Raw genomic sequence first — 12,225 nt, forward strand, 5'->3', positions numbered from 1 at the left:
CCCCCTTGGCCTTCCCTGCTGCTTTCCTCCTGGTCCCTTCTCCGGTCCCTTCCTCCCTCGGCTACCCCGCCACTGCTTCATTCCTCCTTCCGGTCCCTTCTCCGGTCCTGTCCTCCCTTAGCTACTCCTCCACTCTCACCTCTGCTTCATTCCTTCTGTTCCCTTCTCTGGTTCCTTCCTCCCTCGACTACCCCTCCACTGCTTCATTCCTCCTGTTCCCTTCGGTCCCTTCCTCCCTTAGCTACCCCTCTGCTTCATGCCTCCTTCCAGTCCCTTCTCCGCTCCCTTTTCCGCTCCCTTCTTCCTTTAGCTACCCCTCCTCTGCTTCATTCCTCCTTCCGGTCCCTTCCTCTCTCAGCTACCCCTCCTCTGCTTCATTCTTCCTTCCAGTCCTTTCTCCAGTCCCTCTCCCCCCAGCTATCCCTCCACTCCCTCATTTCTCCTAGTCCCTTCTCCGGTCCCTCTCTCCCCGGCTACCCCTCCACTCCCTCACATATTCCATTTCTCCTTCCTCCTTTTCTCTTTTCCCTCCCTTTTGCATTCCCTGCATCCTGCTGCTCACCTTCCTCTCCTCCCTTCCTCTTTTGCCTCCTTCCCCACCTCCCTCCCAGTGCAAGGTGCACCCCAGCCCCTCCCACCCTTAACCTGCCCGCTGGGCCTGAGATCCCAGCAACACCCCTGGGTGGAGAGAACACGGACTCCCCTGTGTGTGTCACCCGCAGCAGCCACTCAGCCCTCCAAAGCTCTTACATCCCCCCCATCAGCTACTCCTCCCACCCCCTTGACAAAACCAGCCACCTCTCTGGCTCTGGGAGAAACCAAGTCAGGAGCCAGCCAGTGCTTTGCACGAGCACTGAGTGTGCAAACCTAAAAGGAGGCCACCTGTGCTGTTTCCCCTTCTCTAGCTGGGTTTTGCACTGTGGTAAAAGGGCTTGCATGATGTTGACACAGTCCGCACACGCTGCTTACACCTGCTTTGCACAGTGTTTACACGGACTTGACGTTAGGTCTGTAGGGGTCTTGCCCCACGTTTACACTCAGTTTACACGTGCTCTCTGCACATTTACACACACTTGGCTGAGAGTTTACATCAGTTACCCGCAGTGTCCACACCCTGTCCACGCCGTTGACCCGTCCTTCGAAGACGGCTTGACATATCTTTTGCACAGACCAGACCCGCTGCCTGCACCAGCCTTGCACAGTTCACACGTGGCTTTCCACCTGCTTTACGTGCAGGTTGCAAAACCTTTACAGCCTGTCTGGCAGGTTCACACATTCGGTGGGCACCGGGCTGCGCCTCGCTGCCACAGAGCTGACGAGGAGTTTGCACAAAACGGCCATTCGGCTTGCACATAGCGTGCCTGAAATGTACACCGTGTTTACGGGGGGCTTGCACTCGGTTTGCTCACGGTTACATGCTCTTGTGCGTGTGGTTTACACCCTGTTGAGATGATGGGCACAAAGCATGTGTGGACACCCTGCTTCTGCATGCTTTACCCAGGGTTCAGCTGGGGGGGGGTTGCCACGAGCTCAGTCTGTTTGCGTGTGCTTTACATGGCACGTACAATGGGCTTGCGTATAACTGCCTCATGCTTTACACAGACTGTACAACTCATTTACATGTATTTGCATCTGCGTTACACTGAATGGACACCCGCATGCCCAGTGCTTAGGCCCTGCTCTCCCATTGTTTGCACGTGATTTACCCAGAGTTTGCACCTTGTTTACATAGGTTTGACCTCTAGTTTACACCTCGTTCACCCCTGCTTTACCGACAGCTTACGTACGGTTACGCGTTGCACCGCTTTTGCACAGAGTTTGCTCCTTGTTTGCACAGGCATGAGACCTGGTTCATAGCGGCTGAGCACTGCCCGCGTCCCACGTGGATGGGTGCAAATCACATTCTCACCAGCCATTTGCTGTAACACCCACCAACCGCTGCACGCGATCACAGCAGGGTGTAAATACAGCATAACCCCAACGGCGTCGCTCCAGATTCGCACAGAAAGCAGACGCTGGCTCACACGTGTCTATATTAACTAGCACGGACATGTATTGCATGTGATTCGTCATGCTACATGACACAGCATGGCACATGGTTTGCATATTTACTACCTATAGCGTGTACATGTAACTCACATGCTTAGCGTGTGTTAGTGCACGTGATCTCCATCCTTAGGAATCTCCTTCCTTAGAGGTTTTTAAGGCCAGGCTTGACAAAGCCCTGGCTGGGATGATTTGGGAATTGGTCCTGCTTTGAGCAGGGGGTTGGACTAGATACCTCCTGAAGTCCCTTCCAACCCTGAGATTCTCTGATTCTATGATCTCTGCGCATGGCTGTGGCAGACGCGTTGTTTACATGTAGCAGCGGAAAACGTACATGTGACTTCCACACAGTTAACAAATGATTTACTGGTGGGTAACACATGCTTTGCTCCTGTGTCACACCGTGGCTCACTCGTGATTTGTATGACGTTTGCACATAGTTCACGTGTGTTCTGCCCTGTGCATTGCATCGTTTACACACGGTTTACGCGTAGCTCCGACACGCCTTGTGCAGGGCTCACGCGCGCTTCACATACGGTCGACTCATCGGTGACGTGAGTCACTCGCTCACATCGGCTTTACACAGTGTCCACACGCAGTTTTGCCAACGCGTCAGCCGGCTCTTTCACACGGCTGGCTTACGCTTCCAAACTCAGCACCTCGCTTCGCTGTGAACACATGGCAAAGCAAGCGAACAACCTCGCCGAAACGACAGAAACCGTTATTCCACTCACGGAAACTCAGTATTAGCACTGAGGGCTCTTGGCAATGGAAATAACAAAGGGTCAGAACCCAGGGGCCAGGGAAAGAAGTGAGAAGCCGTATTCTAGTCTACGCGCTCGTGCCCCAAGACAGAGGAACGTTGCCGAGTTATGTGGAGTGACTCCAGATTGCCCCAAGAGGAGCTAAGATCTGAATCGAGCCCTGAGCTCTGAACCATCTTGCAACTTGGGCTTTGAGCGTTCCCATAATGCCCTGGGCGGAGGAAGCCATGTTTTGATCCCATAATGCCATGCAAGCAGCACCGGCTTTCAGGCTGGCAAATGAACCCATTTATACACCCGAAGTAGGTTGAAATCTGCTCCCCTGCCCAGGGCCTGCTTTAGGCCGATTCCCCTGAATCGGGCCCCACACCCCGTGGTGAGCTGGAGCCGGTTCCCAAGCTCCGGCAGCTGTCCGCCCCGGTCCCGCTCCCCTCCCCTTCCCCTGAATGCTCCGCGCCCTTCTCCTCCCCCTCCCTGCTTCCCACGAATCAGATGTTCACGCAGGAAGCCTGGAAACAAGCAGGGGCAGGTAAGCTGGGGCGCGGGGGGGGGGGGGCGAGGAAGGCTCCAGGGAGGCCCAGTGTGGCCCCGACTCCGGCTCCGGCTCCGGGTTGCCTGGCTCCAGTGGGGGTAAGCGGCATGGTAAGAGACCAGGGCCGGGGGGGGGGGTGGATAAGGCAGGGGCAGGGAGTCCCGGGGACAGGGTGTGGGTTGGGAGGGGGGGATCGGGCAGAGGTTGGGGGGGCGGTCAGGGGATGGGGAAGAGGAGGGTTGGGTAGGCGTGGGCGTTCCGGGGCTTTGTCGGGGTGGTGGTGGATGGGGTCAGGGCAGTCAGGGAACTGGGCGAGTTGGGTAGGGGTTGGGGTCCTGGGGGGCAGTTAGGCTGGAGGGTCTCGGGAGAGGGTGGTCAGGGGACAAGGAGCAGGGGGGCTTGAAGGATTGTGGTTTCTGAGGGGTGCAGTTGGGGGTAGGACATGGGTGGGGGTCGGATGGGGGGGGGGGATGTACTCACCGGGCGGTTCCCTAACGGGTCTTCTGCTCACTGAAGGACCCGACGCCAAAGACCTGGAGCACCGCCGGGTGAGTCATCCCTGCCAGGGCCCCATGGAATCAGGCCCCACACTTCCTAAAGCCGGCCCTGCCCCTGAGGAAGAGCCCCCATTGCCAAGAGTCAGATCCCAGCTCCTCCCAGGCGCAAGGCCCTGGTCGCTCACCTGGCCTGAGATGGGCCCAACGGGATGGAACAGAGGAAGGAAGGAAGGATGGATGGAGGAGCATGGAGGTGGAGGGATGGAGGGGTGTGTATGGAGGTGGTGGACAGACAGAGGGGTACATGGATGGATGGAGTGTATGCAGGCGGATGGATGGAGGGGTATTTGAGGATGGTTGGAGGGGTGTGTGGGGGATGGACGGGCGGATAGCAGGGTGTGGAGATGGATGGATGGACAGACAGACTGGGGGTAGACGGACAGACAGACTGAGGGTGTATTTGTGTGATGGATGGGGTATCTGGAGAGGGTGGATGGATAGACGGATGGACAGATGAAGGGGTGTACCTGTGGACAGACGGATGGACAGAGGGGGTATTTGGAGATGATTGGAGGGGTGTGTGTGGGATGGACGGGTGGATAGCGGGATGTGGGAATGGATGGATAGACAGACCGAGGGGTGTGTGTGTGTGTGTGTGATGGAGGGAGGGAGGGAGGGGTTTGTGTGCGGATGGATGGACAGATGGAGGGTTGTACCCATGGATAGATGAATGGACAGAGAGAGGGAGGGGAGGGGTGGATAGCGTATCTGGGGAGGGTGGATGGATGGACAGATGGACACGGGTGTGGAGGGGATGGATGGGTGGATATTAGGTTGTGGGGATGGATGGATGGAGGAGTATGTAGGCAGATGGATGGATGGATGGATGGACAGACAGAGTAGTGTCTGGGGATCCAGGAATGGAGGGAGGGGTTGTGTGGGGATGGATGAATGGATGGACAGATGGGTGAGAGATGGATGGAGGGGGTATTTAGGGATGGATGGAGGGATGTGTGTGGGAGGGAGGGAGGGGTTGTGTGGGGATGGATGAATGGATGGACAGAGAGGGGTGAGAGATGGAGGAGCGGGTATTTTGGGATGGAGGGAGGGATGTGTGGGATGGAGGGAGGAAGGAAGGGAGGGGTTGTGTGGGGATGGATGAACGGATGGACAGACAGAGGGGTGAGAGATGGAGGAGGGTGTATTTGGGGATGGATGGTTGGAGGGAGGGAGGGGTTGTGTGGGGATGGATGAACGGATGGACAGACAGAGGGGTGAGAGATGGAGGAGGGGGTGTTTGGGGATGGATGGTTGGAGGGAGGGAGGGGTTGTGTGGGGATGGATGAACGGATGGACAGAGGGGTGAGAGATGGAGGAGGGGGTGTTTGGGGATGGATGGTTGGAGGGAGGGAGGGGTTGTGTGGGGATGGATGAACGGATGGACAGAGGGGTGAGAGATGGAGGAGGGGGTATTTGGGGATGGATGGTTGGAGGGAGGGAGGGGTTGTATGGGGATGGATGAACGGATGGACAGACAAAGGCTGAGAGATGGAGGAGGGGGTATTTGGGGATGGTTGGAGGGAGGGAGGGGTTGTGTGGGGATGGATGAACGGATGGACAGACAGAGGGTGAGAGATGGATGGAGGGGATATTTGGGGATGGAGGGAGGGAGGGGTTGTGTAGGGATGGATGAACGGATGGACAGACAGAGGGGTGAGAGATGGAGGAGGGGGTATTTGGGGATGGAGGGAGGGAGGGGTTGTGTAGGGATGGATGAACGGATGGACAGACAGAGGGTGAGAGATGGATGGAGGGGATATTTGGGGATGGATGGAGGGATGTGTGGGGGAGGGAGGGAGGGAGGGGTTGTGTGGGGATGTATGAACGGATGGACAGAGGGGTGAGAGATGGAGGAGGGGGTATTTGGGGATGGATGGAGGGATGTGTGGGGGATGGAGGGAGGGAGGGAGGGGTTGTGTGGGGATGGATGAACGGATGGACAGACAGAGGGGTGAGAGATGGAGGAGGGGGTATTTGGGGATGGATGGAGGGATGTGTGGGGGATGGAGGGAGGGAGGGAGGGAGGGGTTGTGTGGGGATGGATGAACGGATGGACAGACAGAGGGGTGAGAGATGGAGGAGGGGGTATTTGGGGATGGTTGGATGGAGGGAGGGGTTGTGTGGGGATGGATGGGGTATCTGGGGAGGGTGAAGTTTAGCTCCCTGCCCTGCCTCTTCCACCTGTGGCCCTACCCACACTCCACCCACACTCTGCCCCAGGCCCCGCCCACATCCCACCTGCTCTGCCCCAGGCCCTGCCCACACTCCACCCACTGTGCCCCAGGCCCCGCCCACACTCCACCCATGGTCCGCCCCAGACCACGCCCACTCTGCCCCAGGCCACGCCCACATCCCACCCGCTCTGCCTCAGGCTCTGTCCCTGGCCACGCCCACATCCCACCTGCTCCGCCCCAGGCCCCGCCCACACTCCACCCACACTCTGCCCCAGGCCACGCCCACATCCCACCTGCTCTGCCCCAGGCCCCGCCCACACTCCACCCATGCTCCGCGCCAGGCCACGCCCACACCCACCCGCTCTGCCCCAGGCCACGCCCACTCTGCCCCAGGCCACGCCCACATCCCACCCGCTCTGCCTCAGGCTCCGTCCCTGGCCACGCCCACATCCCACCTGCTCCGCCCCAGGCCCCGCCCACACTCCACCCTAGGCCCTGTCCCTGTGTGGCCCCCTCCCCACTTGGCGCCGGCTGCCGCTCGCCGTGTCCCTCCTCTCCCCGCCCACCCACAGGGATGGTGCGAGCGGCGGGCGGGGAGGCCTCATTGGGGAGGGGTTGAGGAGAGGGACGTGGCGAGTGCCAGGGACCCCCGAGGGGTGGCGAATGGAGGGGACGGGAAGAGGCGGGGCGCAGGCAGAGTCACCATGGCCCAGGCGTTCGGCTGCGGGTGGGCGGCCGCCCAACGCCTACATCCCAGAACGAATCGCAATCCCAGATGCCTCAGGATCCCTTGGGGTTTGGTCCAACGTGGAGGGGCCGAGTGTCGGCGTGGTGGACTCTGGAGCCCCCCACATCGCTCGGTGGCCCTTACGGGCTAGGCGGGAGAGGACGTACTTGGAGCAGCGGGACAAAGCTGACGCCAGCCGTGGGCGAGTTTCCCCATCTGCCAGGTCCCCGGCCAGCGTTCCCTTCCGGGGGCCTGCTTTGGACGAAGCCCCAGTGCCCAAAATGGAGCCGTGACAGCCACCGGGGGCTGGCGGGCGGGACGCCACGTCCAAACGCTCTGTCCCGGTTTCTCCTGACCACCCAAGAGCACCGCTGGCTTCCAAACGAACCGTTAAGCCTGGCCTGGATGACGTCCCCAGAGCTAATCAAGCTCCAGCTCCATGACGTGCTGGGGCGATTTGCAAGGCACGGGAAGAGGGAAGCGGCGAGGAGCTCGCTTCAGGTGCCAGTCCAATGGGCACGTTAGCTCATGAGAATTATCCAAGGCTCTGTCGCTCTGCGGGCGCGCGGCAGGGAGAAGAGACTCACGCTGAGCTCGAATGCAAAGCAGAAGGTGGTGGGGACGGAGCTAACCTCAGGTCGGGTCGGCGTTTGCTGGTCGTGTCCGGAGCTCAGCAGGATGAGACTTTGGGTCCGGACAAGTTCTCCAGGGCAGCACAACTGCTGTGTGAACGCAACGGAATAATGCCGGGGTGCCGGGCAAAAACCAAACGGACACACGTCCGCCGGGCCGACGCCAACCCCGCGGACGGTACCTTATTCCCGCCAAGCCCCTTCCACCTGGCAATCGCAGCGGAACGAGCACTCGACACACCCGGCTCTGCTAACGCCGGCTGAGATTTGTCTGCACCCTTTGTCATGAGGCGCCAGGGAAACACCGGCCCGAGGACGAAATCTGCCTTGCGTCTGATGCGCACGCGGAGGAATCAATGGGACATACTCCCGCAGAGAAGAGACCCCGCAGTGCGGCACCTGTCCGGCAACAGCCAATGACTCCACGTAGCTCCCCAACGGCCCAGCGAAGACGCTGCTGGCACCGAGCCGGCGTTAACCTCGTCCCTCGCAGGTGACATCAGAGATCAGGCTGATCCCATGACTGTGAGGTCACAGGCGCTGATGATGCCTGGACTCTGACATCAGGCTCCACGCTGGGACCGCTGGGACGCCAGGGGATGCCGCCACCGAAGCTATGACATCACAGGTGCCCAACAGTGCCCCCCGCAGATAGGAAGAACACCCCCCACACACCTGCTCTCGCTCCAGCCAGCGCGGAGACCCAGTGAGCACGGTGTGAAACACAAGGGTCAGATACCCCAACAATCCGGGATTCCCAGGGACCCTAAACTGTCTAGCTCTCCAGGGTGCCCATCACCATGGCATCTGGGTACCGCTCCTCCAGACCTGGCCCCATTGTACCGATGGGGAAACTGAGGCAGGGCACCACTTGCCCAACGTGGGCCAGGATGTCTGTCGCAGAGCCGGAAATAGAACCCAGGCGTCTGGAGGCCCAGGCAGCCCCCCTCTGTAGTTGGGGTTCTGGCTGACACCGTAATACATCTAATAAATAGCACACAGGGGTCCTAGGCCATGACTGCAGTGCCTGGATGTTACCATAATACACCTCATAAATGGCACTCGAACGTACAGCGCCTGGCGCGATGGGGCTTTGGTCCCTGATGGGGGTTCCTGGGCACGACGGTCACACACCTGATCGATAATAACAACCGCTATTTAGCGAATCATCTTCCTTATGGAGTTTTGTGTTTGCTGGCACCGCAAAAATAAATAACTAACTTCGCAAAATCTAGTGCCTGGGCAAAAGACATTCGCAATTGTTCTAAAAACTCAAAGGCCCTTCCCAGGGGAGACCAAACCAAACCTTTGTCAATCCAGATTTTGTCTCCGGGACAAAACCAAACAAGTATATTTTTATACCAAACAATATCGGCTCCTAGAAATTAAATTCAAATAGCCTACGAGAAAAAAGAACCTCAAGACAATATGCTTAATACGTAATAAATTAAGCGTTTAAATTCTTTAGACGTCTTTGGCCACCTTAGCCCTCAGGCCACTGCGCTTCGTTAAAAATCAAATCAAATTAAAAAAAAAACAAAACAAAGCAAATTCCCAGGCCAAAAACTTGGGGACGTTTGTTAACATATCAGTCAAGGTGACCAAGATTCTATTTCTCAACCCAGCCCCGACTCAAGGGTCTGATCCAATGTTGTTTTTTCTCCTGTTCTGTGCTCAGAAAAAATCCAGTGCGAATTTTTCCCCCACCAGAGTTTCAGGATGTTCCCCAGAGCAGATGGCGGGATACCAGCCTAGATGGGCCCACGGAATAACCCATCATCCTAGAACCTTAGAGGATCAGTGACAGAGATGTTCTACCGGGTAATACGCATGGAATTAGCGCTGCTCTCATGCTGTATGCACTCACACACCTCTCTCTCAGGAGATCCTACAATAACAAACCAAGCCTGCACAGCTCCTGGCACTCCCAGCAGACCCTACGATAATAAGCCAAGCCTGCACAGCTCCTGGCACTCTCAGGAAATCCTACAATATTACACCAAGTCTCTACAGCCCAGCCATTCCCCAGAGGCCAAACAACAACAAGTCAAGCGAGCAACCTCCAGCACTTCCAGGAGCCCCTGCAATAACAGACCCACGTGTAATTCCTTTCAGCCAACCCCAAAGCCTTATTACAAACCGTTAAGGAAAGTCCCAGGTCAGATTCATTCACTTAATTTCATTAAGGTGATAAATATCAAGCTGGTATCGTAGGGTCTCTCAGGAAAGTTGAAAGAGTCTCTCAGGTTTTGTTGTTATAGGGTCTCTTGGGACGGGTAGGTCTGTACACATGCTGGTTATTATTGTAGGGTCTCTCAGGCAGGACAAGGCTGTACACACGCTGGCTGTTATTGGAGGGTCTCTCGTAAATGCCAGGACTGTGTTTGCATTCTGTTACTCTAACATCTCCCACAAGCAGAGGGGATTGGCAAACTGGTGCATCATTGCAGCAGCTGAGACTGAGTGGGCCCCTTCGTTATTGTAGGGTCTCCCAGTCTCCCACTGCCTGGTCCCTGCTTTGCAAACAACGACACCAACTTTGCAAACGTTCGTCAGGCCCCAGGACAAGCCCCCCTTCCCCCCACCACCGCCGAGGCAACTGCTCAAAGCCTGAGCCCCATGAAACCCATCCCAATCAGTCCCCTCCCTCTTGACTCACCCTGGCTTGGTGTAGGGGGGACGGAGAGCAGCAGATGCGACGTCTCGGACCTGACCAGCCGCCCCATCATGCACAGAGAGCGGGAAGGGGATCTCCTCAGCCGAAGAGACGGGTGGTTTCAACGCTCAGCTATAAGCCTTCCTCCATCCAGAGCTGGGCAGCCGGACAGCTTAGAGGGCATGTGAACCCCCTCACGCCCAGAGCGCAGGGACAGAGCACAATCAACGTGCTGAATCCAAATCCCCAGGCGGCAGCCAGCTTCCAACTCTGTCTTCTCCGAGCTGGGGGAAACGATTGAAAAATGAAGGAAATTCTCAGCCCCCAAAACTTTGCGACCCCTGGGAATTCTCAGGTGAAACCGGCACCAGCTGAAGGCAATTTGCAGGCCACAAAACCTTGTGAATGATGAAAATTGCCGGGCGACAGAATTTATTAGGTGAAACAATTCCCGCTAGGGCAAATCACTGGATTAAGTGAGGAGGTCCCAAGAGGATAGATCTAGGCTGTTCTCAGTGGTGGCAGATGACAGAAGAAGGAGCAATGGTCTCAAGTTGCAGTGGGGGAGGTTTTGGTTGGATATTTTAGGAAACACTATTTCCCTAGGAGGGTGGTGAAGCACTGGAATGGGTTCCCTAGGGAGGTGGTGGAATCTCCTTCCTTAGAGGTTTTTAAGGCCCGGCTTGACAAAGCCCTGGCTGGGATGATTTGGGAATTGGTCCTGCTTTGAGCAGGGGGTTGGACTAGATACCTCCTGAGGTCCCTTCCAACCCTGATATTCTATGATTCTATGAATTCATAGCTAAAAGGGGGGTATTTTTAGGTTTGGTTTGTTCACTAAGGAAATTCCCAAAAAACTCGCTGGATTAAGGAAAGGCTCAACCCGAGATCTCAGTAAACCAAGGAAATTCTCACCCCAGAAAACTTTGTGAAGGAAATAAATCTGCACCCCAGAACTGGGGTCATTTTCAGCCCACAAAGCCCTGTGAACTAAGAAAGCCTGAAACCTGCATAAACTAAGGAAATTCTGAGCCCCTAAAACCTTTGTGAACCAGGAAATTCTCAAGCCAAACCCAGTGTGAATTAGGAGAAGTCTCAGTGCACAAAACTTTGTGAACTAAGGACATTTCCAGCTTCAAACCTGTGTAAACAAGGGTCCGTCTTAGTACACATTTTTTTTTTTGTCAATTAAGGACATTTTCAGACCAGAACACTTTGTGAATTAAGGATATTTTCCTGTGCAAACTAATTAATTCGCAGCCTCAAACCCGTGTAAACAAGGATCATTCTCAGCCCAAAAACCTTTGTGAAGGAAGGAAATGTTCAGCCTCAGATCTGTGTAAACCAAGGGAATTCTCAGCCCGGAAAACTTGGTGAGTGAAGGAAGATCTCAGCCCGGAGAGCTTCATGAAATCAGGAAATTCGGAGTCCAAAACCTGTGTAAAGAAGGGTCATTCACAGCCCAAGAACTGTTGTTCACTGAGGAATTTTTCTGCCCCAGACTAGGGAAATTCCCCACTCAAACACGCCGTGTGGTACAGAAAGGCCCAGCCCCCAACTTTTGCAAAAGCCAGCGAAGCTCGTCCTTCAGGGCCACTGAGAACCGCAAACTCTCCCAGAGCAGGGGAACAGCCCCTCACCGCGAGCCCTATTGCGGGGGCCCCCATGGGGCACAGAAGCACTGGCCATTAACCCTTTAAAGCCCTGTGTCTTTGCAGGTCAGTTTGTTTGTCCCTTTAGAACAAGTCCGGCTGGAAGTGTCTGGGATGAAAGTGACGGAAAATGGCCGTAGAAAGAAATGCATATTTTTTTTTGTCGTTTTTTTTCTCTTTTTTTCATGTTTCCCTCACAGTGCTGGGGTTCTCGATAAGATTTGTTTCTTTGTTTTCTCTCTTCGTCTCTCCCGGAAAGGAGAAGGTCTCTCTCACGCTCTCCCTCTCTATCCGAGCCGCCTCTCCTCCCGCTGCGCCTGCCGAACACACTAGATCTTAAACAGGAGAGTCACAAAGGCTGACGACAGCAAGCCCAGGAACAAAGGGGACTCCATCCCGGTCACGGCTATGTTTTCCAGAGAGCCGGGTCCTGGCCAGAGAAGAAAGAGGATTTCAGAGCCAGGGACAAGACTTTCAAGGGACTG

At 56.1% G+C, this 12,225-nt stretch overlaps 1 protein-coding gene across 1 annotated transcript in view; it reads right to left on the reverse strand.

The window, feature by feature from the left end:
* Positions 1 to 10,845: 10,845 nt before the first annotated feature.
* Positions 10,846 to 12,225, reverse strand: part of IGLON5 (IgLON family member 5) — a 32,025-nt gene continuing 30,645 nt past the window's right edge. Inside the window, exon 8 of the mRNA XM_030543161.1 lies at positions 10,846 to 12,170. Coding sequence (XP_030399021.1) covers positions 12,070 to 12,170 — 101 coding nt within the window. The 3' untranslated portion in view covers positions 10,846 to 12,069. The remainder of the gene's footprint in view (positions 12,171 to 12,225) is intronic.

Source organism: Gopherus evgoodei, unplaced genomic scaffold (genome assembly GCF_007399415.2).
Source record: "Gopherus evgoodei ecotype Sinaloan lineage unplaced genomic scaffold, rGopEvg1_v1.p scaffold_31_arrow_ctg1, whole genome shotgun sequence".
NCBI classification, from domain to species: domain Eukaryota; kingdom Metazoa; phylum Chordata; order Testudines; family Testudinidae; genus Gopherus; species Gopherus evgoodei.